Below are 25372 nucleotides of genomic sequence, written 5' to 3' on the forward strand. Positions count from 1 at the left end.
GCACTGCTCAGAACCCTATGACATTATTGCAAATAAAATGTGAACATACAAGCAGATATTTGGGAAAATGTATATAAAAAAAGTAAAAAAAAAAAAGCATTAACTGAGTGTTAAAAAAGAGTCAGTTCTCACATGTTATAAGAAAGCTACACTATCACAGCAGGAACTCATGGAACATCTTACATGGTAACAGCTGCACTGACAAATGTGTTTAAAACACTGAAAACTACTGAAATCATTGTTAATTACACTCATCTATGAACAAGTTTCACTGTTTGTTTTCTTATAAATCAAATTATTCAAATCAAAACCACTGCTGCAAAGTGGGGGAATCCATTGTTTTGGGGGAAATTATTCTTGATTACAGTGGAAGAGAGACTGTTAAAGGGATAACGCAGGTTTTTTGAGGTGTGGTAATGATACAGAATGTGTGCACACACACTCACACGGCACACTGGGTACTGGGCAGGATGACAAAACAGCTTGAGCCAGAGACATCACAGTTTTTTGTGATTTGTATGAGGTAATGACACATCGTAAGAACGGACTTCAGTGTTTGAGATCCTTTGTTGGGATTGGGAAATCTAGCAAGCGAGGCAGCAGTAGACCAGCAGCTCTCACATCTACGTGAGCTAAAAACACACATTTTCTGAATGGACTTTGGTGTGAGTGAGTGAGTGAGTGAGTGAGTGAGCTGATTAACCTTTTAACAGCGAGCGCATTGCTAAAGACGCGTTTGCACAAGCGCACTTTGCTTTACTGTAGTCATACCACGTTTTGTGCTATCGGAAAAATTCCAAGCGGTTTTCTGAAAGCTGAGAAGTTGCATGTCGAAGCCAACATGTGGTTATTATGGTAATTTCACTCCAATCAGCGTCTCTGTCGCCTGAGAGGAGAGTGGGAAGAACACAGTTTGCATTTTTGGCCTGTTTTTGCACATTGAGAGACTCAAAAAACGTTATTGTAAATATGTTTTCTACTGTTCAAAAGTCAAATTTAAATCTGTTGTTCGTGTACAACTGCAGTGTTTTGTTAAATAAACCTTTTGGTTTTCCTTCATTTTAAATTGTTAGAACAGTATTTTAACATGCAGTAAATTGTAAATAACTGCAAGGACATTTTCTGGTCCTCTTATGGTTAAAATAAATAATAAATAATAATAAAATAATTTTGAGGGTTAGGTGTTAAAGGGTTAAAACGTGCGTTTCCAGCCAGAAAAGCAAGTATACTGTATATTTATTTATTTTTTAGTTAAGCGGCTGTTTTGTTGCGTCACCACTGGCAGCCATGTTTTCAGTTTCCAGAGCCGGTGACAAACTGAGGGCTCACGCAACAACGTCAGTGTCGACTGTGTGTCACTACCTCGAAAAATCATACGTCGAAAAACCTAAACCATCCCTTTAAGAACCTCCTTCCTTTTCTAGTCTATTTCATTTGGAATGGATAACACATTTCAGCCAACCAAAGGTTTTTTATTTGATATACCGGAGAAAGCAGACAGTAAATATATTCTGTATGTGGTCTTGTCAAACAGTGATGCTACAGTATGTACCTGTCTGACTCTGCTGCTCCTGAGAAGTGGAGAGAGGAGGAGGAGGAGGAGGAGGAGGAGGAGGAGGGGGAGGAGGAGGAATGGACAGTTGAGAAGTAGACAGAGAAGGAGGAGAGATGGGAATAGGAACGTACCCAAAGGAGGAGAACCGAGGGAGGGACTGTGTGTTGGGGTGAGGGGGAGGAGGGGACGGCAGATGCAGGGGGAGGACTTTGGTGGGGGGGTATGAGTGTCCGTTGACCGAGGCAATGGGACAAGGGTTGGGCCTGCGGAGCAGGAGGGTGTGGCACTGCTGGGAGGGGGAGTGACCTGGACACGAGCCAGGAGGAGCAGGGAGGTGTAAAACAACAACAACTGATCAGTCAACTTGGAAAAAAGAAACAAAACAACTCTAATCAGATCTGAGAATGGATTCAAATCAAAACATGACAAAAAGAATACATCCATATATCCACAGGGAATATATCTGCATAAATCAAAACATCACTACGGTAATAAAGCAAACAAACAGTATGAAGAAAAGCGTCTAGTGGAGCAGGTGGGAAACACGGGCTTATTCAGGAAGGAGGGAGACAGAGGGAGGAGAGATATCGAGGACGGGAGGAGGGAGAAGGGTCAAAGGTCAGCGGAGGGAAGTATTTGATCAATAGAGATGATGGAGATGACAGGTTGGGAAAACAGATGGGCTGCGGAGAGGCCGATGATGCTGCAGCTAGATACAACTAATGATCAGCTATGGCTGCTGAACAGCTGCTGAGCTCACACACACACACACACACATGCCAAAGCACACACACACACGCCATCCCACCCGTACACAGAATACACACAGCTGTGATGTGGGTGGTCACCTGCCCTCTTGATCACTTCCACCATGTTGGAGGGAAAGTATCCCACACGGTCATTTCCTGTGCGGTTGTCGTGAATACAGCCCTTCCATCGGCCATCAGAGTGCTGCTCCAACACCTGCACGCACACACACACACACACCGAAAGTGGGTCGGGTCTTTTATTTTGAAGGACGCACAGCTTTCCCATGTGACAGTAGCCACTCAAAGCCATCACTTTCATGACAACAGTGTCAGGAGAATTAGGACACCAACATAATTAATAATAAATAGGAATTTTCTTACAGTGAGTGCCGGGACATGAAAGCATGAAACTATCGGAAACTAAACAAACCAAGCTTCTTATAAATATGCGCTTATTTTGCAATCTTTTGTTCATATTGTTCATAACTGCACGCAGATGTGAAATGTGTATTAACGGCTCAGAACGGTGCGTGTGCGGCCGTCTTAAACCATCAAATACTCTGCAGCTGTTTTTGGGAAACCTTGTTATCTTGTTGTTTAACTACATTCCATATTTTCATGACTCCCTTTCCGTTACCAGATAAAGCTGTAGACAGATACACTGCACTTTGAGAACAGGTCAACCTCTTCATTCCCTCTGCAATTACAAGCTCTGTGTGGATTATCTTGGTATCATATTAAAGATAACACTTATATCTTGATGTGATAAAACGACGTGATAAAAAAAAGTGATAAAAATCTGTTGGTACTTCTGTTTTTCTTTGTTTACATGATCAGGCTGATTCTCCAGTGACATTTATCAATGTTTACACTGTTGGTTTGTTTGACTGGTGAGCGTTTAGTCCAGTTTTGGACATTTCTGGTTGACGAAGACTTGGCTAAATGACGTGTTTGGTGCTACATGCTTGGACAGCCCCGGTCCCGGAAGCGTCAGGTAAGGACAGGTTGAGAAACTGTGAGAAAAGGCAACGTTTATGTACCGTGATAATGTCTCCAGCTTTGATGTTGAGGCTGGTCAGGTCGTAGTTGTTGCAGTAATCCTTCAGAGCTCGCACTTGCATCGCAGCCGAAGCGTCTGCGAGACAAGAGCGTAGTGTGAGTGAGCAGCGGGCATGAATGGAGCAGTGAACACAGCACAGATGTGAGGTAGGGCAGAGCAGAAATAAGGTAGAGAAAGAAGGCAGAGGAGAGTGGAGGCAGGATGATGAATGCTCCGTTTTTATAACGCGTGTAGTTGTGCTGAAAAGTCTTGGTGGAGGTCATGAGAATACTGCGCGATGTCACTGCTCTGCATATTATGCATTTGTAAATAATGATTTTCTGTTTTCTACTCCCATTGAAAACCACGTGCCATGTGTGTTTGTGCTTAAGCGCACATGTTCTCACCTCTCAGGAGTTGTTTGATCTCCCGACTGGCCTGTGTGGTGGTGAACTGGTTAACAATGTCCAGAGCCGTTTGACTCAGCGTGTTTCTGACTCCCGCACTGATGCCACTCTGAAAATGAAAGTAAATAGATCACTTATTATCAATTTAGTCAGCTTTAGCTTGTAAAGCAACACGGTTTAATTGCATCATATGAGTTAATGTGTGTCGTTTTCTGGCCCTTGATCATCATCTTGTATCTCATTGTACTCATGTTGCATATAATTGAAAGATTCTATCCATTTCTACCACTTTATCCTCCACATGAGGGTCGTGGGGGGCGCTGGTGCCAATCCCAGCTGACATGGGTCAATCACAGGGCCACAGAAAGACAGACAATCATACACTCTTGAAAGATACTAATTCATCTTCTCTTTTTGGTCGTTTTCTGACTCTGAGATTGTGCATCCTTTCATGGAATTTGAGCATCTCTACATTTCCTTCATTTCTTGAGTGCTGTCATTTTCAAAAACCCAAACATTAACAGTCACTTCACTCCCTGGCCCAAAGCCCCCAGACTGTGACAGGTAAGACCTTTTTGATAATCCAGGATTCAGTGTCGGGCCGGCTGTGAGTATCTGCCTGCTGCTTACATCTGTTGTGTGTGTGTGCTGTCTCAGCAGGAACATCAGACATGAGATACAGCAGGATGAGACACACCGAGGTTAAACATCAGCATCTGAAGTTAACAAAAGAAACTCTAAATCTCTAAAAAAAATAAAAACAAAAAACAGAGTTTTCCTGAATATTGCAGCACCACAGCTTTATCTGTCCAGTGAGAGTGACGACGGTGTCAATTTTCTCGACTGAGGGGGGAGAGACAGCTTTGACAGTACATAATAAACTCACTGGATGGACAGACAGACAGATGGACTTACATCCAGCAGCAGGCGCACTACCTCTGTCTTCCCACAGAGGGCAGCCTGATGTAGTGCTGTGCCAGACTCGGACTGCCTGTTTATATCTATACCAGCTTGAATCAGCAGCCTGCAACACAAAATAGTGCACATGTAGTTCCTTATTTGCACATTTTTACTGCGGCCTTGTGCACAGCTTTGTAATTTGAATTTGGAAAATTGTATGCAAGTATGTTTTTATGATAGATAACGACATAAAATAAACAAAGTCTATAAATAAAAGTCAAGTGTTCACATGTTCAATTCATAACCCTGACCCCTGGAGTTAAGGTTATGATGGAAGACACGCTCGAGTGGACACACAAATGGACGGGCAGGGGCAGAGAGAGTTAACATGAGGGAAGCAGACTGTGAGGACATGTCTCAGACCGTATGACTTCGATGTGTCCGTTCTTGGCGGCGAGATGCAGCGGCGACACTCCGTTGGGGTCGGAGGGCTTGGGTTCTATCATGGCTGCGCACATGTTACTGCTGAGCAGGAGCTGGACCACCTTTACAACAGAAAGACAAGCGTTCATGTTATTTAGAGATTTCTATGCGGCCATTATCGATTCATCTGGTACTAAATGTCAGAAAATGTTGAGAAATGGACATGATGATGTTCTCAAATGTCTGGTTTTGTCCACAAACCAAAAGCAAAGAAACCCGACAATATTCACGTTTAAGAAGCTTCTTTTTTTGTGCATAAGGGCGTGTCTCCTGTCTTAGCGCTTCCGTTTCTGCTGTGGTAAGCCAGAGAAGGCGTACGTGACTTCTCCGTCCCCCATGGTTTTGTGTTGTGACTTCCTTGCTTACATATTTGATCACCTTTTCTTGTCTACCTTTGGTGCAGCAATAGGAAAAAAAAAAAAGTGACACTAAAATCCTCAGGTCCACAGGTCCTCCCTTCATGCGAGGCACGTCCACCACATTTGATGCATAGTAACATTTTTATGTGTCGCAGGGATGCGTCTGAAAACAGCATCGTAAAGGCTTTCACCAGAGCTGCTTGCGTTTCTCATCCAGGCTCAGAAAACACGGGTGAGAAAGCCTGCAGCACGAGCAGCGTTATTTCATTAATCACGTCGTGAGCTATATTCGTTTTCATCTGCTGTGGACCGTCTTGTAAGTCTTCGTTTATTTTTAAATTTAATTGAATGTACTGCTACATCTACTTCACACTTCTTTCAAACTGTGAGTGTGAACATTGAGACTCTTTAATCAGATTCGTGTCAGTGTAGAATCTGAATTTGTTTGCCACAATGAGTCATTGTGTTGAATTGGTGCTAGATATGGTTCAAACTATAGACATGGTAATAATAATAATAATAATAATAATAATAATAATCTTTTTACTTCCTTCACTCACCTAACAGGATCAGCGCTGTATTGAGTCACTGATAAAGCAAATCAGAACAGAATAACCGCACGTGCAGCTGTGTTTTCCCGGGGTCTCGTGTACACGGCAACAGTTAATCAAAGATGGCGAGGCAATATTTCAGTAACAATGATGTATTGTTTTCACTCACACATTACTCTGAGAGCGGAGATACTGCGGGAGGTAATGAAAAAGCAGTCACAGCAGAGAGGTTTTAGATAAAGAGTTTAACGTCAGAGGCAGCACAACAACACCAACAACTCCTCGGCAAGATAAATTACTTTACTGTGTCCTGCAGCTTCTCAGAAAATACAGCCATGTAAAAATATGTCCGGCAAAGTATCGGCTCAACAACCACAGGTATGATATCATAGGAAAACAATCAGTTCAGCTTGAATATATAGTGAATTCTATGCAATTCTATTTATTTCCTATGTTGATTGTCTTAAAGGTTAATTGACAATACTTATATATATAATAATGGGCAAGCTGTATATCATATCATATCATTGGGTTTTTAATGATTCACTAAACACAATTTAACAATTTCATTCTAATGAAAATCACTCACTCCGACACGTCCAAATTCACAGGCCAGGTCCAGAGGTGTTTTACCAGCTGAGTCTGAGATGCACGGGTTGGACTGGTGCTGCAGCAACATCTCCGACTGTAACACACACACACACACACACAGATGTTTATACTTCTTTACTACTTTATACTACTTAAACTTAAAGTGTTATCCCTGACCTTAAACTAACCACAATTCAAATCTTAGCCCTAAATGGAACCACTTCCTCCTGGGAGCAGGTTTTGGTCTCCATGAGGACGACTGGTCCTGACAAGGCCAGTGTTTAATGCAAGGACAGGTCCTAAACAGATAACAAATACACACACACACACACACACACACACACAGAGTGAGTTACCCCGTCATAGTGTCCATGCTGAGCTGACAGGTGGAGAGGAATCTGTCCTTCGTCTGACTGTCCGTTGACTGACGACCCAGACTTCAGCAGCATTTTCATTGGCTCAGTTTTCCCCTGCCATGCAGCATAATGCAGAGGACGCATCCCTACACACACACACACACACACGCAGACACACAATTTTAATTGGCATCATCACTTATTTACACTCTTGTGTACCAATTACACTATAACAACTCAGCAAACAGCAAACGTGTTGCCACTAATATTGAAAATACACAGATTTTAAGACTTCTAACATACGTAACACAAATTATCAGTTGTTTTTGGGCAAATTGTTCCAGTTTCTCTAATGTAAAATTATTCAGGCTGAAAGCTAAAGACCTTATTTTTTTATTGCCGAGGTAACTAGCAGTCTGACTTCTTATCTTTGTGTGCCATTTTGCGGTATTTGCTTCCTTGAACGGAAAAAGTCTAAATTTCTGCAGGTCATTTAATAATCCTGGGTTTGTCTAGGATTACATGCTTCTGTTATGCTTCTCCTTAACTCAGAAAGGCGCACTTTATTCTTCTTCTCATCACTTGAACAGTGGGATGTCACCTCATCGCCGCTTTTCCATATCACTCAATCACAACACTGCAAAACAATGCCACCCAAAAATGGTCCCATAGAACCACATTTAAAATAATACATCCATTTAATGGGCCACTCCAAAAATAAATCTCATCGGGCACTTTGTTGTGGGAATACAGTCATACTGATGCTCTTTAGATGCTCCCTGGATTAGCCTAGCAAAGCAGGAAATAACACACGTCACTGAATAACAGACGGAGCTTTGTCAGCAGCAGCGATGGAAGGAAGTACAGGTGTAGCAAGAAATGACTGGTAGGCGACTGTTATCTTAATATCCTTGATGTGAGAGTGGCAGTGATGGATTGGAGGGCTGGATCCTTTAGCGTAAGACTCAGGCATATGACTACCGTGTCCTGCAGGAACTACAACATCTTATACTGTATGTTGGACAACAGTCCATGCCTACTTGTAGCGCAGTTGGCTGTGAAAATAGAACCAGCAAGTTCTTCAGAATCCCTATAGGACCTCATCAATTTCAAAAAGTAGACATTGTCTGTGGCTCCAAGTAGGGCTGGGCGATATACCGGTAGTAAGAGTTATACCGGTATATTTTTGAAAGAGATATGTAGTTGAGACAATATCACCATACCGGTATATTATATATTATTTTTATGTTGCCTACAAGCCTAGTTCAGCTGAGCAGTTGGTGGCTACGAAAAAGAATAATAATTTTCCTAAATAAAATGTGTACTTTTACTCCAATACATTTTTCTTGACCATCTTTGTTACTCTATAATGCCTGTCGTAATGCCTGTTTGTTGTCGCTGGTTTTTAGCAGCACCATCTGTTAGCTGCTTAGCTGTTAGCGGCAGATTTCGGCTCCAAATGAGGCTCTGGTCTCCGGGTATCTGGTCTCCTGTCTCCAGGTTTGTGTTGTACACTCCGGACGCCGGGTTTCAGCAGTCAGCTGAGCGGCCAACCGGTGAGCTAGCGAGCTAACCCGTTTTGTTCAAAATATCTTATAATATCACATATCGCCATTTGAACAAAAAATATTGCGATATCAGTTTTGGTCCATATCGCCCAGCCCTAGCTCAAGCATTAAAAAGAGAAGACTGGGCTGATGCTACTGCAGTCAAAGAGGCTCGCATTTGTAGTGCTCACCTGATTTCATGTAAGTTATCATTTATCAGCTCTTTCTGTTAGATTACGGTGAAAAGTCTGAACTTCACAGAAATGTGTGTGTCAATGCACATATGTACAGTATATGAAACTTATGCTGCTTAAAGTTATGTTATGGTCTTGAACGTAGCTAGCTTGTAGTTAGCCACCGGCCGGCGAGCACGTTGACAAGTAAACATGGTGTGCTAAAAACGTTCCTTGTAAGACTTGTATGCGCATAGACTTTCTCACGTGTACGGGCTCGGTTTATCTATAAGCTAAGAGTGAATAGCTGGCCACTGGATATCTGGCTACTTGCTAATATCATCTAGCCAATCTTTTATGGAAGCTGGGTCAGGCAGGCTAGTGCCGTCAGTTAGTACTAATTTATTTAGGTATTGTTTGTGGTCCTGAATTGACAACGAAAGAACATGACACGCTTGTGACCCTTTGTGACCCTAAAATCAGGCTCATGGGACGTCACGTCCGAAAACAAACTGCTTTCAAACAAAGGGCCAGGACAGGAAAATCTGGCTTAACTGCACACCTAAGAGACCAAGTAAACAGCGAATAGGCGCACATGCAGGACGTGCAGAACACGGTGATGCCGAGTTCAGCTGAGCGCAGCACAAAACACGCTGCTGCATCATCATCAGTGCCTCAAACCAGCAGACATTAAACACAGCGTGTTCTCATGGCAGCAGCAACCCGGGGCTTCCTGTCTTCACACGAGCGACGAGCCACATCATCGGTATGACTGAAGAGGCCCTCTGGGCTCCGTCATGTTGAGGGAGTCCTGACTTACACTTAAAAGTCACAGCAGCTGCAAGAGTTCCAGATACTAGAGCGTTAAGTGTATGATGAGCTGTGAGAGGAAAAGGAGGAAGCCTCTGCAGAATGTTTTGATTATTTGAGAGGACGTTGCCAACAATGCCCTTCCTGATTGTCTGAAGACGTCTTGTTAGTCATATATCAATATGTAAATACGAGTAATAGTCTTTGTTTTGGCAGACAGCGCTGGCCATGAAAATACAATGTGAAGAAAACTTAAACCTCCTGTTTTTTTGGGAAATTCCCTCTGCCATGTTGCCAGCTTTCACAATCAGCCCCTTGCTCCATTTTTCCTGTTTATGAAAGTCTGGACAGGACATAAAGTCCATCAGCCCAAGCCTGCACGATGTCCAAGTCTGTAATCTTACATAAACCCTTCTTGTAAAATGGCAAGAGTTCTGGTCTGAGAGAACAAAATAAATAGCATGTCACCTTTGATGTGCTTCTCTTGTTAGAAAACACACTATTGTAGGTCCTACTAGGATGGCATTTCAAGGAAAAATGCTAATCTGGATATTTGATGGGATTATTCGTCAAATTGGTTAATCCCCTCTGGAGTTTTCACCCAAAAAAAAGTGTATGTTGACAGTTATTCCATTTTATGTTGAGATAAAAATATTCAATATAGCAGCTTTATGAGCTTCACACTGAATTATAGTAAAAACCAGACAGGAAGCACATAGGCGAGGTTTTCCAGCTCGCGACATGAGTTTTCTCGTTACATATTGAAATAATGATCTGAGGTTTCCACACTTCCTCCACAGACACTCGGAGAGAGACCAACTTGGACCAACTGGTAAGGACGCCTGCCAGGTGTAGGCCTATATTTAGACTGGGCACCAAAGTGAAGATATGAGTAGTACATCATGGGGAGATTACATCTCCCATCTGCCTCGAGATTTCTTCTTCTGGAGTCTGTCATTGTGGAAATGGTTCGGAGAAATGTTCCTGTGGAAATCACAGCTGCGCTTCTTCCACCCGGCTCTTGTCTCTTGCAGCTATGAAACGTGGCTCTTCCATTGCCTATTGTTTGCTGTGCACACAAATGTGTCAATTCTCATCCCCACTGTAAACCACTGAGAATCTTTTGTTATATAAGCGGGTACTGTTTGTTGGAAGAGTCAACGGGAAGTTCTGTGTTTTGAGTGTGTTTCAGAGGATCGCTGTGAGCGGAATCTGGTGTTTCTTTACCTTTATTGTCTTTTATATCCACTGCAGCCTGAGCCTCCAACAGGAGAGCGATCAGCTCCTTGTTCCCACTCAGAGCAGCATGGTGCAGCGGCGACAACCTTCACACACACACACACACACACACACAGTTTACATTTCAAGATACATATGCTATATTCATATATGTAGTGTAAAACCACAGGACAACTTTGCTGAAATAATCCTCAGCATGGAGCGGCTCCGCCCCTCAGCTCTGTGAGTGATGGGAAGGGCCAAATGACCTACTTCCATTAATAAGCAATCTCTCTTCCCCTGAGCTGTGTGTGTGTGTGTAGCTAATGGATCCCTGGTGAATATAAGGGACAGACCCATGAGTCAAATCAATGAATCAACAGTCATTACACGTGGACTTGTGACCAATTTTCTGAATATAATCAACACAATACAACAATCTTTGTAATTTGATAGAGCCAAATGGAACATGATCACAAACTAGTCATGTGCTTTGCACACAAAAAGCTCAGCCAAGCATGAGTGAGTCTAAATATAAATAAATATAACCAAAATCTGTAGAACAAACTTAAGGCTGAGTAATGCTACTGGTACTTCCTTAAGGATTCTTCCCTGTCCCTGCCAGTTGGACGACCCAAATATGGATAGATCTGAGATTCTCTGGTGGATTATTTCAGTATTTTTCTTCTCTCTTGTTGAAAGACAGGAATTATACAACTCTGGTTCCCAACCTCCAATGTTTTTTTTTGACCTACTGCCTGTTTCCTTACAACATCATGTGATGTTTACTGTTTGTACTGGTAAAAATATGGAACCAATCCTGACATAACTGAATACGCTTGGGTATTGCCACTGATTTGATTGATTTGAAGTAGAACTGACGATTATTTTCATAATCGATTATTAATGTTCTCTATTCATCTTTGTTTGGTCCATAAAATGCCATAGAATGTTGATTGGTGTTTCCCAAATCTCAAAAACTCACTAATTCATGATCAAAATAGCTGATGATTAATTAAGTAATCGATTAATAATTGATTCATTGAATAATTGTTGCCGTCCTAAATCCAAGTGATTAGATTCTCAATGAATTCAATTCAGTTTCCAATTCAGTATCAATGTTACCCACACGTAGTAAAAGATCGACGATGTGGTTCATGAATCTATAACAGATCATTAAAATGAAGACCAATTTTGACAGGAATTTTACTTTTTAATCAGCCCTAATTATATAAGGAACAAAAAAATTACTTTGGCAAGAGAAGATGAAATAAATATGTTGTTGTTCCTCACCCATCTGCATCCTGGATGTTGACATTCACCCTCTTTGCTGCTCCAAGGAGCTCTGAAACACACAGAGGGGGGAAAAAGAGACGTGAGGAAACAGAAGAGAACACAAATATAAACCGGATCAGAACTCAGTGATTAATGAATTCTGTCCTTTGGACATATTCTATTATTTCACTCCATGAAGGAAACGTTGAGAGCTACACCTTTGCACCTGCAAGTGCTCAACATTAACATTGGTAATTAAATGTGCTTTCTTTCTTTCTTTTCTAGCAAATAATTGATCTTTCTTTTTATTTTGTTAGAGTCAGTGTAGAGTACAATACAGTACAATGTTATACAAATCCATAATTACTGAAAAGACAACACTTTTCATGATTGGAAAGGAGCAGTGATAAGAATATAATCTGTGTGAAGTGTGGTGCTGTAAGGCCTGGATCAGATTTTCCACTTCTCTGATCAGGATTCTCAACAACAAGGCCACCAAAAGGCATTTTGGTCTCAGAGAGCCTGTCCTTGTCCTCTACTACAGATGGGTCGAAGAAACGTGGATGAAATCATACGAGGTCAAGGTGGGGAACACAGAGAGTATGGAAATGCCACGTGGACGAGGTGTTGGCACTTCCAGAGAAAAAGGTTTGGACGGAAAGATCATGGCACTCACTACAAGATCAACACCGGTGTGTAATAGTGTGCACAAACATCTGCGTCGAGGTCAGACTGGAACAAGACACCTGAGAATGACTCAGTAAGGCTAAGATCCTGTGGGACTTCCAGATCCAGACTGATAAAGTGTTGAAGGCCAATCTGCTGGAGATCGTACTGGAGAGAGATGAAGCAATCCCAAGCACCATCAAGAAGACGGAACAGGAGAAGCTCAAAGGAGACCCAGGGCTGAGAGAGGAGTTGGAGAAGACATGGGTGTTACAGAGATTTCAGATGAGAAGACCAATGATGGAAACTCTGCAGTCAGTGATGAGTTCAGTTGATAGATTATATTGTAGACATCTGAGGCAGAACCCTCCAAATCCCAGGCCTCTGCTGGAAGAGGAGGTGAGATTGAGGAACACACACATGATCAGATCAGGAATAACACATTCACACACAGTTTGAAAAGGGCACAGAAAAAGCAACTCGTCTGTCGCTCTGCCTACGTTTTTTTTTTTTGTGGTCAAACCCTCATAATCCACAGGCTGTAATCTGTGGCTGTTCTGTAATCTGGGTGAAAGCTTCTCTCTCTCTCTCTCTGTCTCTCTGTAGCCTTATCTACACTTCATCCTCTCATCCTGCTCTCACACTCTAATTTTCCCTTGTAATTTGCTAAAGAGCGAGCGCTGGTTGGTCGTGGTGCTCGTCTCTGTTTACTCTGCGCCTCTGACATCATTCTGCTGCATGTGTGCGTGTTTCTGTGTAGGTTCCCCTTCTATCTGTTCTGTCTTGGATTAGAAATAAGAATCATCCCTGTTTACCTCCCCCTGCCCCTCCCCCAGCAGATGAATCAGTGAGTACAGATATCTGTGTCAGCATCAGAATATCACTGAGCTGCATGACCGACCACCGCTGAACACAGGAGAAGGCAAAAGCATCACCCACAATTATTCCACTGTATGTTTAAGATTATCCTTCTTTTACTCGTCTGGATTGTGGCAGACAATAATAATTCTCCTCTGTTGACCAACAAACTACAATACTTTACTTATCTAAAAGGTCCCATGTAGGGCTGCACGATTCTGGAAAAAATCTGAGTCACTTTTGCTTAGAATTGAGATTGTGACGATTCTCTGGCACGATTTCTTCAAAAATCGAAATGTTTATTGCACTTGTGAACAAAACACTAGAAGCAATCCATTAGGCATTCAAGTAAAGTGCCAAACAACGCACTCCCCACATCACAAGTAATGATGTATGCAGTGTTACCAACAAAGCTGGCAGAACCCCGAACCGTAGTAAGGAGACCTCCGAAGACCACTAGCTCCTTTAGCTCGGATTAGCTCATTACGGCAACAACACATTAAACGACGGTGTTGAAGAACGGCACTTTATTCACCGCACTGCAGGGTGATACATAGCCTCTCTTATTATTGTGCGGCTCTCACAATAAGAGGAATAACTCAAAATATGCAGGGTGACGGAGACATTGTCTCAATAAGAAAAACCTTTGCACAAAGCAAGCCGATCCACTTTTCTATGTTGATAAGAGCATTAAAATGAGAAAAAATAATGGGACAAAAAGAAATCAAGGGACATTTGGAATAGATAGACGTGTGTGCATTTGGGGTGAGAAACTCAGAGAGGAAAATAGAATAATTTATTTGCGATGCAGCTCAAGAATCGTTGTCATTTAGAAATTAGATCCTCTGTACGATTTATCGTGCAGCCCTAGTCCCATGTGTAAAATGTTGCTGAAATGATTTGTCACTTGGCAGAAATGAAGACAAAAATAATGATTCTAAATGTTCTTTTTCATTATCCCAAGACGTTCAAATTACACTTGGAGGGGGAGGGCTATTCAGCTGCAATTTCACCAGTAAATGTTGTAAAATACAAACTGTACCTAAATCTTACTACTGAAAAGACAACACTTTTCATGATTGGAAAGGAGCAGTGATAAGAATATAATCTGTGTGAAGTGTGGTGCTGTAAGGCCTGGATCAGATTTTCCACTTCTCTGATCAGGATTCTCAACAACAAGGCCACCAAAAGGCATTTTGGTCTCAGAGAGCCTGTCCTTGTCCTCTACTACAGATGGGTCGAAGAAACGTGGATGAAATCATACGAGGTCAAGGTGGGGAACACAGAGAGTATGGAAATGCCACGTGGACGAGGTGTTGGCACTTCCAGAGAAAAAGGTTTGGACGGAAAGATCATGGCACTCACTACAAGATCAACACCGGTGTGTAATAGTGTGCACAAACATCTGCGTCGAGGTCAGACTGGAACAAGACACCTGAGAATGACTCAGTAAGGCTAAGATCCTGTGGGACTTCCAGATCCAGACTGATAAAGTGTTGAAGGCCAATCTGCTGGAGATCGTACTGGAGAGAGATGAAGCAATCCCAAGCACCATCAAGAAGACGGAACAGGAGAAGCTCAAAGGAGACCCAGGGCTGAGAGAGGAGTTGGAGAAGACATGGGTGTTACAGAGATTTCAGATGAGAAGACCAATGATGGAAACTCTGCAGTCAGTGATGAGTTCAGTTGATAGATTATATTGTAGACATCTGAGGCAGAACCCTCCAAATCCCAGGCCTCTGCTGGAAGAGGAGGTGAGATTGAGGAACACACACATGATCAGATCAGGAATAACACATTCACACACAGTTTGAAAAGGGCACAGAAAAAGCAACTCGTCTGTCGCTCTGCCTACGTTTTTTTTTTTTGTGGTCAAACCCTCATAATCCACAGGCTGTAATCTGTGGCTGTTCTGTAATCTGGGTGAAAGCTTCTCTCTCTCTCTCTCTGTCTCTCTGTAGCCTTATCTACACTTCATCCTCTCATCCTGCTCTCACACTCTAATTTTCCCTTGTAATTTGCTAAAGAGCGAGCGCTGGTTGGTCGTGGTGCTCGTCTCTGTTTACTCTGCGCCTCTGACATCATTCTGCTGCATGTGTGCGTGTTTCTGTGTAGGTTCCCCTTCTATCTGTTCTGTCTTGGATTAGAAATAAGAATCATCCCTGTTTACCTCCCCCTGCCCCTCCCCCAGCAGATGAATCAGTGAGTACAGATATCTGTGTCAGCATCAGAATATCACTGAGCTGCATGACCGACCACCGCTGAACACAGGAGAAGGCAAAAGCATCACCCACAATTATTCCACTGTATGTTTAAGATTATCCTTCTTTTACTCGTCTGGATTGTGGCAGACAATAATAATTCTCCTCTGTTGACCAACAAACTACAATACTTTACTTATCTAAAAGGTCCCATGTAGGGCTGCACGATTCTGGAAAAAATCTGAGTCACTTTTGCTTAGAATTGAGATTGTGACGATTCTCTGGCACGATTTCTTCAAAAATCGAAATGTTTATTGCACTTGTGAACAAAACACTAGAAGCAATCCATTAGGCATTCAAGTAAAGTGCCAAACAACGCACTCCCCACATCACAAGTAATGATGTATGCAGTGTTACCAACAAAGCTGGCAGAACCCCGAACCGTAGTAAGGAGACCTCCGAAGACCACTAGCTCCTTTAGCTCGGATTAGCTCATTACGGCAACAACACATTAAACGACGGTGTTGAAGAACGGCACTTTATTCACCGCACTGCAGGGTGATACATAGCCTCTCTTATTATTGTGCGGCTCTCACAATAAGAGGAATAACTCAAAATATGCAGGGTGACGGAGACATTGTCTCAATAAGAAAAACCTTTGCACAAAGCAAGCCGATCCACTTTTCTATGTTGATAAGAGCATTAAAATGAGAAAAAATAATGGGACAAAAAGAAATCAAGGGACATTTGGAATAGATAGACGTGTGTGCATTTGGGGTGAGAAACTCAGAGAGGAAAATAGAATAATTTATTTGCGATGCAGCTCAAGAATCGTTGTCATTTAGAAATTAGATCCTCTGTACGATTTATCGTGCAGCCCTAGTCCCATGTGTAAAATGTTGCTGAAATGATTTGTCACTTGGCAGAAATGAAGACAAAAATAATGATTCTAAATGTTCTTTTTCATTATCCCAAGACGTTCAAATTACACTTGGAGGGGGAGGGCTATTCAGCTGCAATTTCACCAGTAAATGTTGTAAAATACAAACTGTACCTAAATCTTACTAAATACTGACTGTATCACTAAATCAATTTTATGAGAATGAAATATTTTCCTCCTCGGACATGAACTGTTTGTTAGAGACTTGAGAGCATTACCATAATGTTTCTGTATTGGTGTCCTTGGACTGGCATTCGTGTTATTTTGTATGGTAATTGTAGGCATAACACTGCAACCGAGCCAGGGTTACTATGGCAACCCCCCAATGTGCTATCCTCACAGACTGTCAATCACTTGGCAGTGAAAAACTACGATATTACTTTGCAAATAGCTCCCTCAAGAAGTTTTATCTCTTCAGTTTATCCAGTCGAGTGTCTTTAAAACTTAATAAAGAGACTTTTAGACCTTCAGAGACCATGCATTCAGACTTTCAGGGTAAAGTGTGGCCTAAAACAAATGGTCTCTCCCGGTTCAGACAATTTGGGTTAGGGTTAGGGTTTCTATTATCAGGACTTTGTTAGATGTTGGTTTTTCAAAAAGATTTAAAAGAATGTGATTTGCTTCATTAGGGCTTAAAAATGTAATCTAAGTAGTCTGAGGCTGTAACAATTATCCTACTACTAACTAATGGACTTTTTGTGATAATCAATGTAGTGATTTAATGATCTTAAAATCTTCTCCCTTTAGTGGTCACCACAGAGGATCATCTGCCTCCATCTTCTTCTTGTTCTTCTTCTCTCTTGTATAGGGTTAGGGTTCTGTGACACCAACTGTCCTCATGTCCAGGAACCTTCTCTGTGGTCTTCCTCTTTGACCAAACCATCTCCACCCGGGCCTCTCCTACTTTCTCGAATATGCTCGTTTTTAATCCTGTCCACCCGGGTCACTCCCAACGAGAATCTCAGCATCTTCAGCGCCACCTCCTGTCTTTTAGACAGTGCCACTGTCTCCAAGTCACACACCATAGCTGGCCTCCTTTTCACTTTTGCTGCTGTTCTTCCGTCTTAAAAACATGTTCTATAAATTCTTGTTTCTTGCTTCTTTCATCTTCGATGTCGTCATATTTCAGGTTAAGGAAAGACAAGTCCACTAAATAATGAGAGTAAATGTTAATACCTGCAGCCATGATCTATACTTTAATTGGCTCCTTATAAAACTGCAATAACGGATTATTTTTCTTAACCAACTGCGACGACTATGTTGACTACATGAAAGACTTGTTTATTTACACGTGCAGCATTTTTTTTACTGAGCAATTTCATTAGGAAGTACTTTTTTTTGCTAGTCTCCCACTCCTGAAGTGAATATTCAGGCTCTTGAGCTGCTGAATGAGCCCCTTGTTTACAATATAAAGCTGTACTCTTTTGTACCAGTGGGCTTTATAGTGATATGATTAGTCTGCTGCAAGTAAGATTTATGGGTTTTAAATGTTTTAGGTCAGAGGACAGTTTTCATACAAGGCAATGGGGCTGCAACGATTATTAAAATGTACTTCAATGTAAATGTGTTTCGGTTTCTTTGCTCCATTTGACAAAGAAATCATTCAAATTGAAACCTTTTGGTTTGCGGACGTCACAAAACATCTGAGAACATCATCAATTCCAAATACAACAGATTATGAAAATAATCGTTAGTTGCAGCTCTACGAGACAACAACATCTGTTTGTTCATGCTGCGTCACACAGATTAATCACCTCTGTGTCTCTGAACTGATTCTAAAGAATCAATCTTTGTGATTCTTTATATTTCTCTAATAGCTGCGGCACTATTGCATGAAGCACCAAATGGTGGTGAAAGTGAATAAATGACAGTGATGGAGAGTTTTTTTTTCACACGTATTAAGAGTTATAGTCCTGAATCCATTGATCTCACTGTGAGGTTAGAAATGTGTTTATTTGTTTTTTTAAAAAAGCAAAAATAGATATAAATATAAAATAGCAGTTAATGGTCATATCACATAATAATAGGGCAGACAGTAGAAAAATAATTAATGATAATAATATGAGTAGAAACAGATTCATAAACATAGGTACAACAGAGTCTCACAACAGGGTCCATATCTTGTCACATAAATCTGCTCTGTCTTCGTTATAAAACCTTAATCTCTCAAGACGCCATGTGACATTTCTCCCAACCATAAATCACATGTAGGCACAGAATCCAATTTCCAAAACACGCATTTGTTTACCATTCCAAAAAGAAAATACATTCTTATTTCTAACATGTGCGACACCTGCAGTCCTCGGAGAAACATTGATAAAAAGACTGGAGTTTACTGTAAAATGACCTATCATGGATTTACATCCATTACAAACAGGTGAGACGTCGTTTAGGGTTGTGCAGCTTCTCTTCTCACCGAGGTTTTCTCTGAGCGGCCAAAACTCAAAACAGCCTGGAATTCCACTGAAAGCCTGAAGATCTTCCTTCTTTTTCATGCACTCTAGACTATTTTGTCTAAATTCTGAGTCCACACACCACGTCTGTTGCCGCAAATACAGCAACAAATCTCTAATCTGCTAATAATCTAATCTGCTAATAATTCCCAACAGACCAGTGTTGTAATATAATGAAGTACATATACTTTGTTACTGTACTGGTATATATACTTCACTTTGTTATTTATATTTCTTGCAACTTGTACTTTTACTCCACTACATGTCCTCTGACTCTCTTTGTTACTCGTTATTACTAAATAAAATCAGAAGAAGAGTTGGTATTATGGTCTGTATTTATATAGAGTCTTGATGAGCTGCTTTACGCTACAGTTTTCACCCATTCACACGCTTCAACATGGGGTTAAGTGTCTTGCTCAAGGGCACACATAGACTAGCTGAGCCAGGAATCGAACTCACAACCTTCCAGTTGAAAGACAACTCACCCTACCACCAATACTTTGATACTTTTCTTACTTAAGTGCAGTAAATGTCATATACTTTAAGACTTTTACTTAAGTAAGATTATAAAAAGTGACTTCGACTTCTACCAAAGTCATTCTCTGGTAACATAAGTTTCCCTTTAAGGTACTTTATACAAGACTGCAACAAACACACTAATGTCTCTCCTCTATGTATGTTTGTTAACAAACTAAGAGCCACAAACTATGAAGCTGGAAAATACTGCTTTTTGTCCTTTTTGGTTTACCTTTAGATGGAAACAGGCTGTAGCTGTTAAAACCAAGTCTTTATGTTAATCTACATGACAACATCACAATCTCATCTGACTCAAGTCACAGACTTTTTCAGCTCTGAAGTTCAGAATCAGATGATTCAGAACACTTTATTGGTCCCAGAAGGGACATTCATCTGTAGCTTCCCATACACAATCATCATCAGTTAACACATACACAATGCAAACATACAGACATGGCTCAGACATTGGGTGTCAGACAAACAAGGGCATGGGAGAGAAGAGAGAAAAACTGAAAATTAATAAAGAAGGCTACTAAAATTTGTCAAGTTTACCACAAAGATTACCAAGATTAGTAAAATGTACCCCAAATATAACTAAAATAAGTAAAATTGACCACACAGACGACTAAAATTAGTAACATTGACCCCAAACATTACTACAATTTGTGAAATGTACCCCAAAGATTACTACAATTTGTGAAATGTACCCCAAAGATTACTAAAATAAGTCAAATTGATGCCAAAGATTACCAAGATTAGTCAAATTGACCCCAAAGATTACCAAGATTAATAAAACTGACCCCAAAGATTACTACAATTAATAAAATTTACCCCAAACATTACCAAGATTAGTAAAATTTACCCTAAAGATTACCAAGATTAGTAAAATTGACCCCAAAGATTACTACAATTAGTATAATTTACCCCAAATATTACCAAGATTAGTAAAATTGACCCCAAAGTTTACCAAGATTAGTAAAATTTACCCCAATGATTACTACAATTAGTAAAATTTACCCCAAATATTACCAAGATTAGTAAAATTTACCCCAAATATTACAACAATTAGTAAAACCTGACCCTGACCCAAGTTTAGTTGTCTGACAGTTGAGGCTATGAAAGATTTGGAGAACCTAGTTGTTGTGCTCTGGGGCAAAAGAAACCGGTGACCCGATGATCACTCTCCAGCATGTGATCATGATCACTGCTAATGTTTTTGGCCTTTTTAGCCACCTGATCTCCCCAGATTGAACGCAGGTCTCCGTGCCTGACCCCAGCAGATATTTATAATTCTGCTGAGAGCATTTCTGTCTTTGGAAGATAAAACACTGAACCAACAAATAAAAGAGCGTGTTAAAAAACGTTCTATTAAAAATTGCAAGGCACGTCTTTGCTCACATTAAAAGAGTTCAGCCTCGTCAGCAAGTGTTCAGTCAAACAGTCCAGTTCAGTCGAAGGTTCAAATGCTTCCCATGGGAAAATCTGGTCTGGTCCAAAATCTATTTATTACCAGCCTGTTAACAGACTTGATGGATTGTTGGAGAACAAGTTATTAATTATTTATCAACGCTTGTAAGTAACTGTCTAACGTTTGCTGACAGCTTGAGTTATAGTTTATTAAAGCCTAAATCGGCAACAGTATGAAGGTTTTTTCTTCTGCTGTTACACTGTGCACGCACTTTTAAACTTACAATGACAAGTTTGAGTCAAAAACTTGTCTTTCTCAGTTTAAATAACTCCTTATGAGATGTGACACTGTGTGTGTGACTTTCTCACAGTCACTGTGTGCTGCTGTCTGCTGGTGACACATCACTTAGACGAGCTTTCCGATAGAGGTACGTGATGAAAGGTGATCTCAAAATCTGTCAAGTAATAGACACACGGTTGGCGTGGTGGTTACCACACAAGGGTCTTACCCCGCCTTTCACCCTATGTCAGCTGGGATTGGCACCAGCGACCCTCATTTGGAGGACAAAGCAGGAGAAAGCGGTAGAAGATGAATGAGTGAATAATAGACGCCTGTTGTATGAAGCCAGAAAAAAAGTACACTTCACACTTTAATAAAGTACTATGTAATATACTGACTAACTTACAGAGCCTGTCGAGAATGTCAATGCAATGTCAGTGCAGTGTACACTCACACACAAACTGACCAAATGACAAATGACCAAGAAAGCTGATTGTGTTTAGTTGTCTTGTGTTTTCCTGTTTTATTTTGAAATGTCACTCTCCCCTTCCCCTTGTGTGTTCCCTGCCAGTCTGAATGTCTTCCCTGATTGTTCCCACCATTAATGTGTGTGTGTATATGGTCTGCGTCTCCCCTTTACTGTTGCCGGTTCGTCTTGTGTTGTGTACCTGAGAACGAGCTGAGCCCCCGTGCCATCGTCTTGTCAGGTTTTGTACTTTTGTTTGATACTTTGCCAAACCCTTGTTTTCACGAGTAGTTTTTCCCTCATGTGAGTGGTTTTTCCGCGGCACTTTGATAATAAAAGATTGTTTATTTTTCACTTTGTCTCCCGAGTCGTGCAATTGGGTCCAAACCCTTGTTCAGTTCTCAAACATTAACGCTTAACTGCGTGAAACACAATGACAATTACATTCAAACTGCAGAGAGAGGCCGTCACAGCCTATTTCTGTGCTAAAGGAGGATTTTTTTACAACCTGGCAACGCAGAAGTTATTTGTTTTATTGTTTTTTTTCCTCCAGTAAAGCATCAGTAAACACTCTACTGACAATCAATAATGACATTAATTACAGCCTTTAGTTACAGCTTTCAGTTTCTTTCATAGCCTCCACTGAACAGATGACAATCTGAAGGAAACAACTCACTCTGAGCCATTCACACAATTAACATGCTATTAATAATACACACACGAGCATCAGGCACATGACTAACACATAACATGTCAACTCTGTGTGTGTGTGTGTGTGCACGTAAGCCGCAGTTCATCCAGTTCATCAATTATTCATTCTTTAAGCTGACTCTATCTCAACCACACACTTACACACTAAGTTACGGTTAACTTATTTTAACCATACTTACTAGTACCCTAACCCTAACCCTTACCTTAACCTAAGCCCTTCTCAGCAATGACTTAATATGTAGTAGTTTACGTTAAGGGGACTTGATTTTTGTCCCCATAACGTGACAGTGTAAACAGATTGAGGTCCCCACTACATGAGGAATACCACATACACACACACACACACCTTCCCTTTCTCACCCTCTCACCTCTCCCCATCACTTCCTGTCTCTTTATCTCCTGGCATCCATATCTCAGTGTTTCCCTACTCCTGTCCTCTTGCACTCCTCCCTCTCATTCTCTCTCAAACTCTCCTCCTCACCCCTCATCTCCCTCACCCTCGACCCCCCCCCCCTTCTCTCTCTCTTTGTCAGTGTGCAGTGGACTGAGCCCTCGGAGCTGATCTGTTCTGGCATTTGAGTAGAAGCATTTTTTTTTCTTTTTCCATGGCACTGATGGAATGTTCACAGACAAACATGTAAGAGGAGAGAGGAGAGAGGAGAGGAAATGAAAAGTGAAGCGAGGATGTGAGGAAAAGGCTACAGAAAGGAGTCATGAGAGAGGACAGGTGATAAAAGGATATACTGTAGGAGGCCGGTGGACGGGACGTGAGCAGAGTAAGCAGGGTGGAAAAGGGAAGGACAAGAAAAGAGTAGTTGAGAGTTAAAGGAGGAGGAGGGGGGGGGAAGAGTAGGGAAGGGAAGTGTCAAGAGAAGGCATCAGGAGAGGAGAGGAATGGAGTGTGACCCGGTGGTGGAATGGAAGAGGAGGAGAGCAGTTTCAAAGCTGTAATTGAAATCTAATTATCACCTCAAGTCCCAGCTGATTCCACGTCACACACACACACACATACATGAACATAGATCTGCACGTGTCGTGTACACTCACTCACTCACTCAGTCATCACATTATTACCACCAACATCTGGCATCTTCACACACCAATAATCCCCCTGGTCCTGAGAGCAGTGGACCTTCCACCTCTCTCTCTCTCTCTCTCTCTCCATTTCACACATGCACACACACAACATAGTGAATTGTGGGAAATGGGGTGACAAGCCTTTTTAATTTCTAATTACATTTTGATGACTGCACTCACATGTGTGCCGCGTCATCACTGTCAAACACACACACACACACACACACAGTCATTGCCAGGTCAGGACATCTGATGTGATGCTATGTAACCTAAATGGTGCACTGTACGTCTGTGCGCGCGCGTGTGTGTGTGCTTGTATTTGTTGCCTCGCGAGGACCTCTCCTGGCATAAACACTGACCTTGTCAGGACCAGTATTCCTGTAGAGACCCGTAACCTGGTCCTAATGAGGTGAAATCTGATTTGTGATGAACTAGTTTAGTTTTAGGTCTTAGATTTTAAGTGTGGTTAGGTTAAGGTTATGGTTAGGTATTAACTGGTTATGGTTAAGGTCAGGGGTGATGCTTTATGTAGGGTGTCCAAATGAATGGAAGTCAACGCAGTGTCCCGAGAAGAACAGATGTGTGTGTGTGTGTGTGTGTGTGTGAGAGAGAGAGACTGCGTGTGTGTGTGTGTGCGTCAGCAGGAGTATGGACATATACTGACTAGCTTTCCCCGGCCGTGGTCTCTGAAGAAGCCGCTGTGCAGTCAGCAGGTCCTCGGTCTTCACGGCCTGGAGCAGCTCCTGGTCCTTCCCCATGTCCCCTCCGTCCCACCGCAGTCCGCTCGCTCCCGCTCTCGTCCTCTGAGCGCCCCTCTCTCCTCTGTTAATCCGCTGCTACATCCTGCCGCCGCTCCCGGCCTCCTGCTGGAGCTGAGGCGCGGAGGGAGGAACGGATGGATGGATGATGGATTGATGGATGCCGGGACCGTGGGATGCTCGGATCCGTCCAGGAGTCCAGCGCCGACTCCTCTCTGCCTGCCTCTCCTCCGCAGACCGGGCCACAGATCAGCGACCTGTCCACGCTGGGTTAGGGAGCCAGATGCAAGAACACGCGCGACAGATTACACAGATGGTCTCCGCGTGACGGTCTCACCGGGTCTACGTGGGTCTACGTGGGTCCTGCGCGTGGGAAAACGATGGAGCTCGAGCGCCCTCCTGGATGATGGGTCAAATCCGCACCGCTGAAATCTCACGAGTTCTTCATCCGAGTGCCGCCGCGGACCAGCGTGCGTGCGCGCGCACACACACGCGCACACACATACAGAGTCACAGAGTCACATGCGATGGTTGGCATTACATAAACACGAGCAGTTTGCGCGCTCGCTTACTCCAGTTGTTGTAATCCCGGCGCGCGTGCGTGTGCGCGCTCGTGCGGGCGCATAAGTCAAGAGAGGTCGTTTGTCAGAACAGTGACAACGTGGCCACTGTGTCGCGTGCAAGAGGTGAACACAGCACGAGACAGTGCGAGCACCAGGACACTGTGGATAAATCTAACTTAATCTGAGTTAATCTACACTTTATTGTGATTTGTTTATTGTTTCATTGGAAATATCATTTTACTTTGATTCATATTGTTTTGTTTTTTATGTAAAATGATTACATTGTCACCTCTGTGTCTCTCAACGTCAGCATCTGGTTAATGAGACAGATAATTTAAAGACAGGAGGGTGTGAGTGAGTGTCCCTGATGCAGGGCTAATTAAAACTAAAGGGGCCACTACCAGTAAGATTTAGGACAGGAAGTAGAACAAATGACAAGAGACTATTTTTTTAATAAAGAAAG

The 25372-nt window shown here is 42.1% G+C and overlaps 1 protein-coding gene across 5 annotated transcripts in view; it reads right to left on the reverse strand.

Moving 5' to 3' along the window:
• The window catches only part of si:dkeyp-9d4.3 (caskin-1), a 39566-nt gene extending 15117 nt beyond the window's left edge, over positions 1-24449 (reverse strand). For 3 of the 5 annotated variants that reach the window (XM_058641027.1, XM_058641026.1, XM_058641025.1), the window contains exons 1-11: positions 24253-24449; positions 12032-12083; positions 10748-10845; positions 6991-7136; positions 6633-6728; positions 5074-5195; positions 4666-4774; positions 3751-3859; positions 3345-3439; positions 2404-2518; positions 1553-1861 (exon numbers count right to left, since the gene is read on the reverse strand). In XM_058641027.1, the coding sequence (XP_058497010.1) occupies positions 1553-1861; positions 2404-2518; positions 3345-3439; positions 3751-3859; positions 4666-4774; positions 5074-5195; positions 6633-6728; positions 6991-7136; positions 10748-10845; positions 12032-12083; positions 24253-24346 (1345 nt within the window). In that variant the 5' untranslated portion in view covers positions 24347-24449. Of the gene's footprint in view, positions 1-1552; positions 1862-2382; positions 2519-3344; positions 3440-3750; positions 3860-4665; positions 4775-5073; positions 5196-6632; positions 6729-6990; positions 7137-10747; positions 10846-12031; positions 12084-24252 lie in introns of all 5 variants that reach the window. The other 2 variants (XM_058641029.1, XM_058641028.1) reach the window with 2 other exon arrangements.
• Positions 24450-25372: the final 923 nt, after the last annotated feature.

This window comes from Solea solea, chromosome 10 (genome assembly GCF_958295425.1).
Source record: "Solea solea chromosome 10, fSolSol10.1, whole genome shotgun sequence".
NCBI lineage: Eukaryota > Metazoa > Chordata > Actinopteri > Pleuronectiformes > Soleidae > Solea > Solea solea.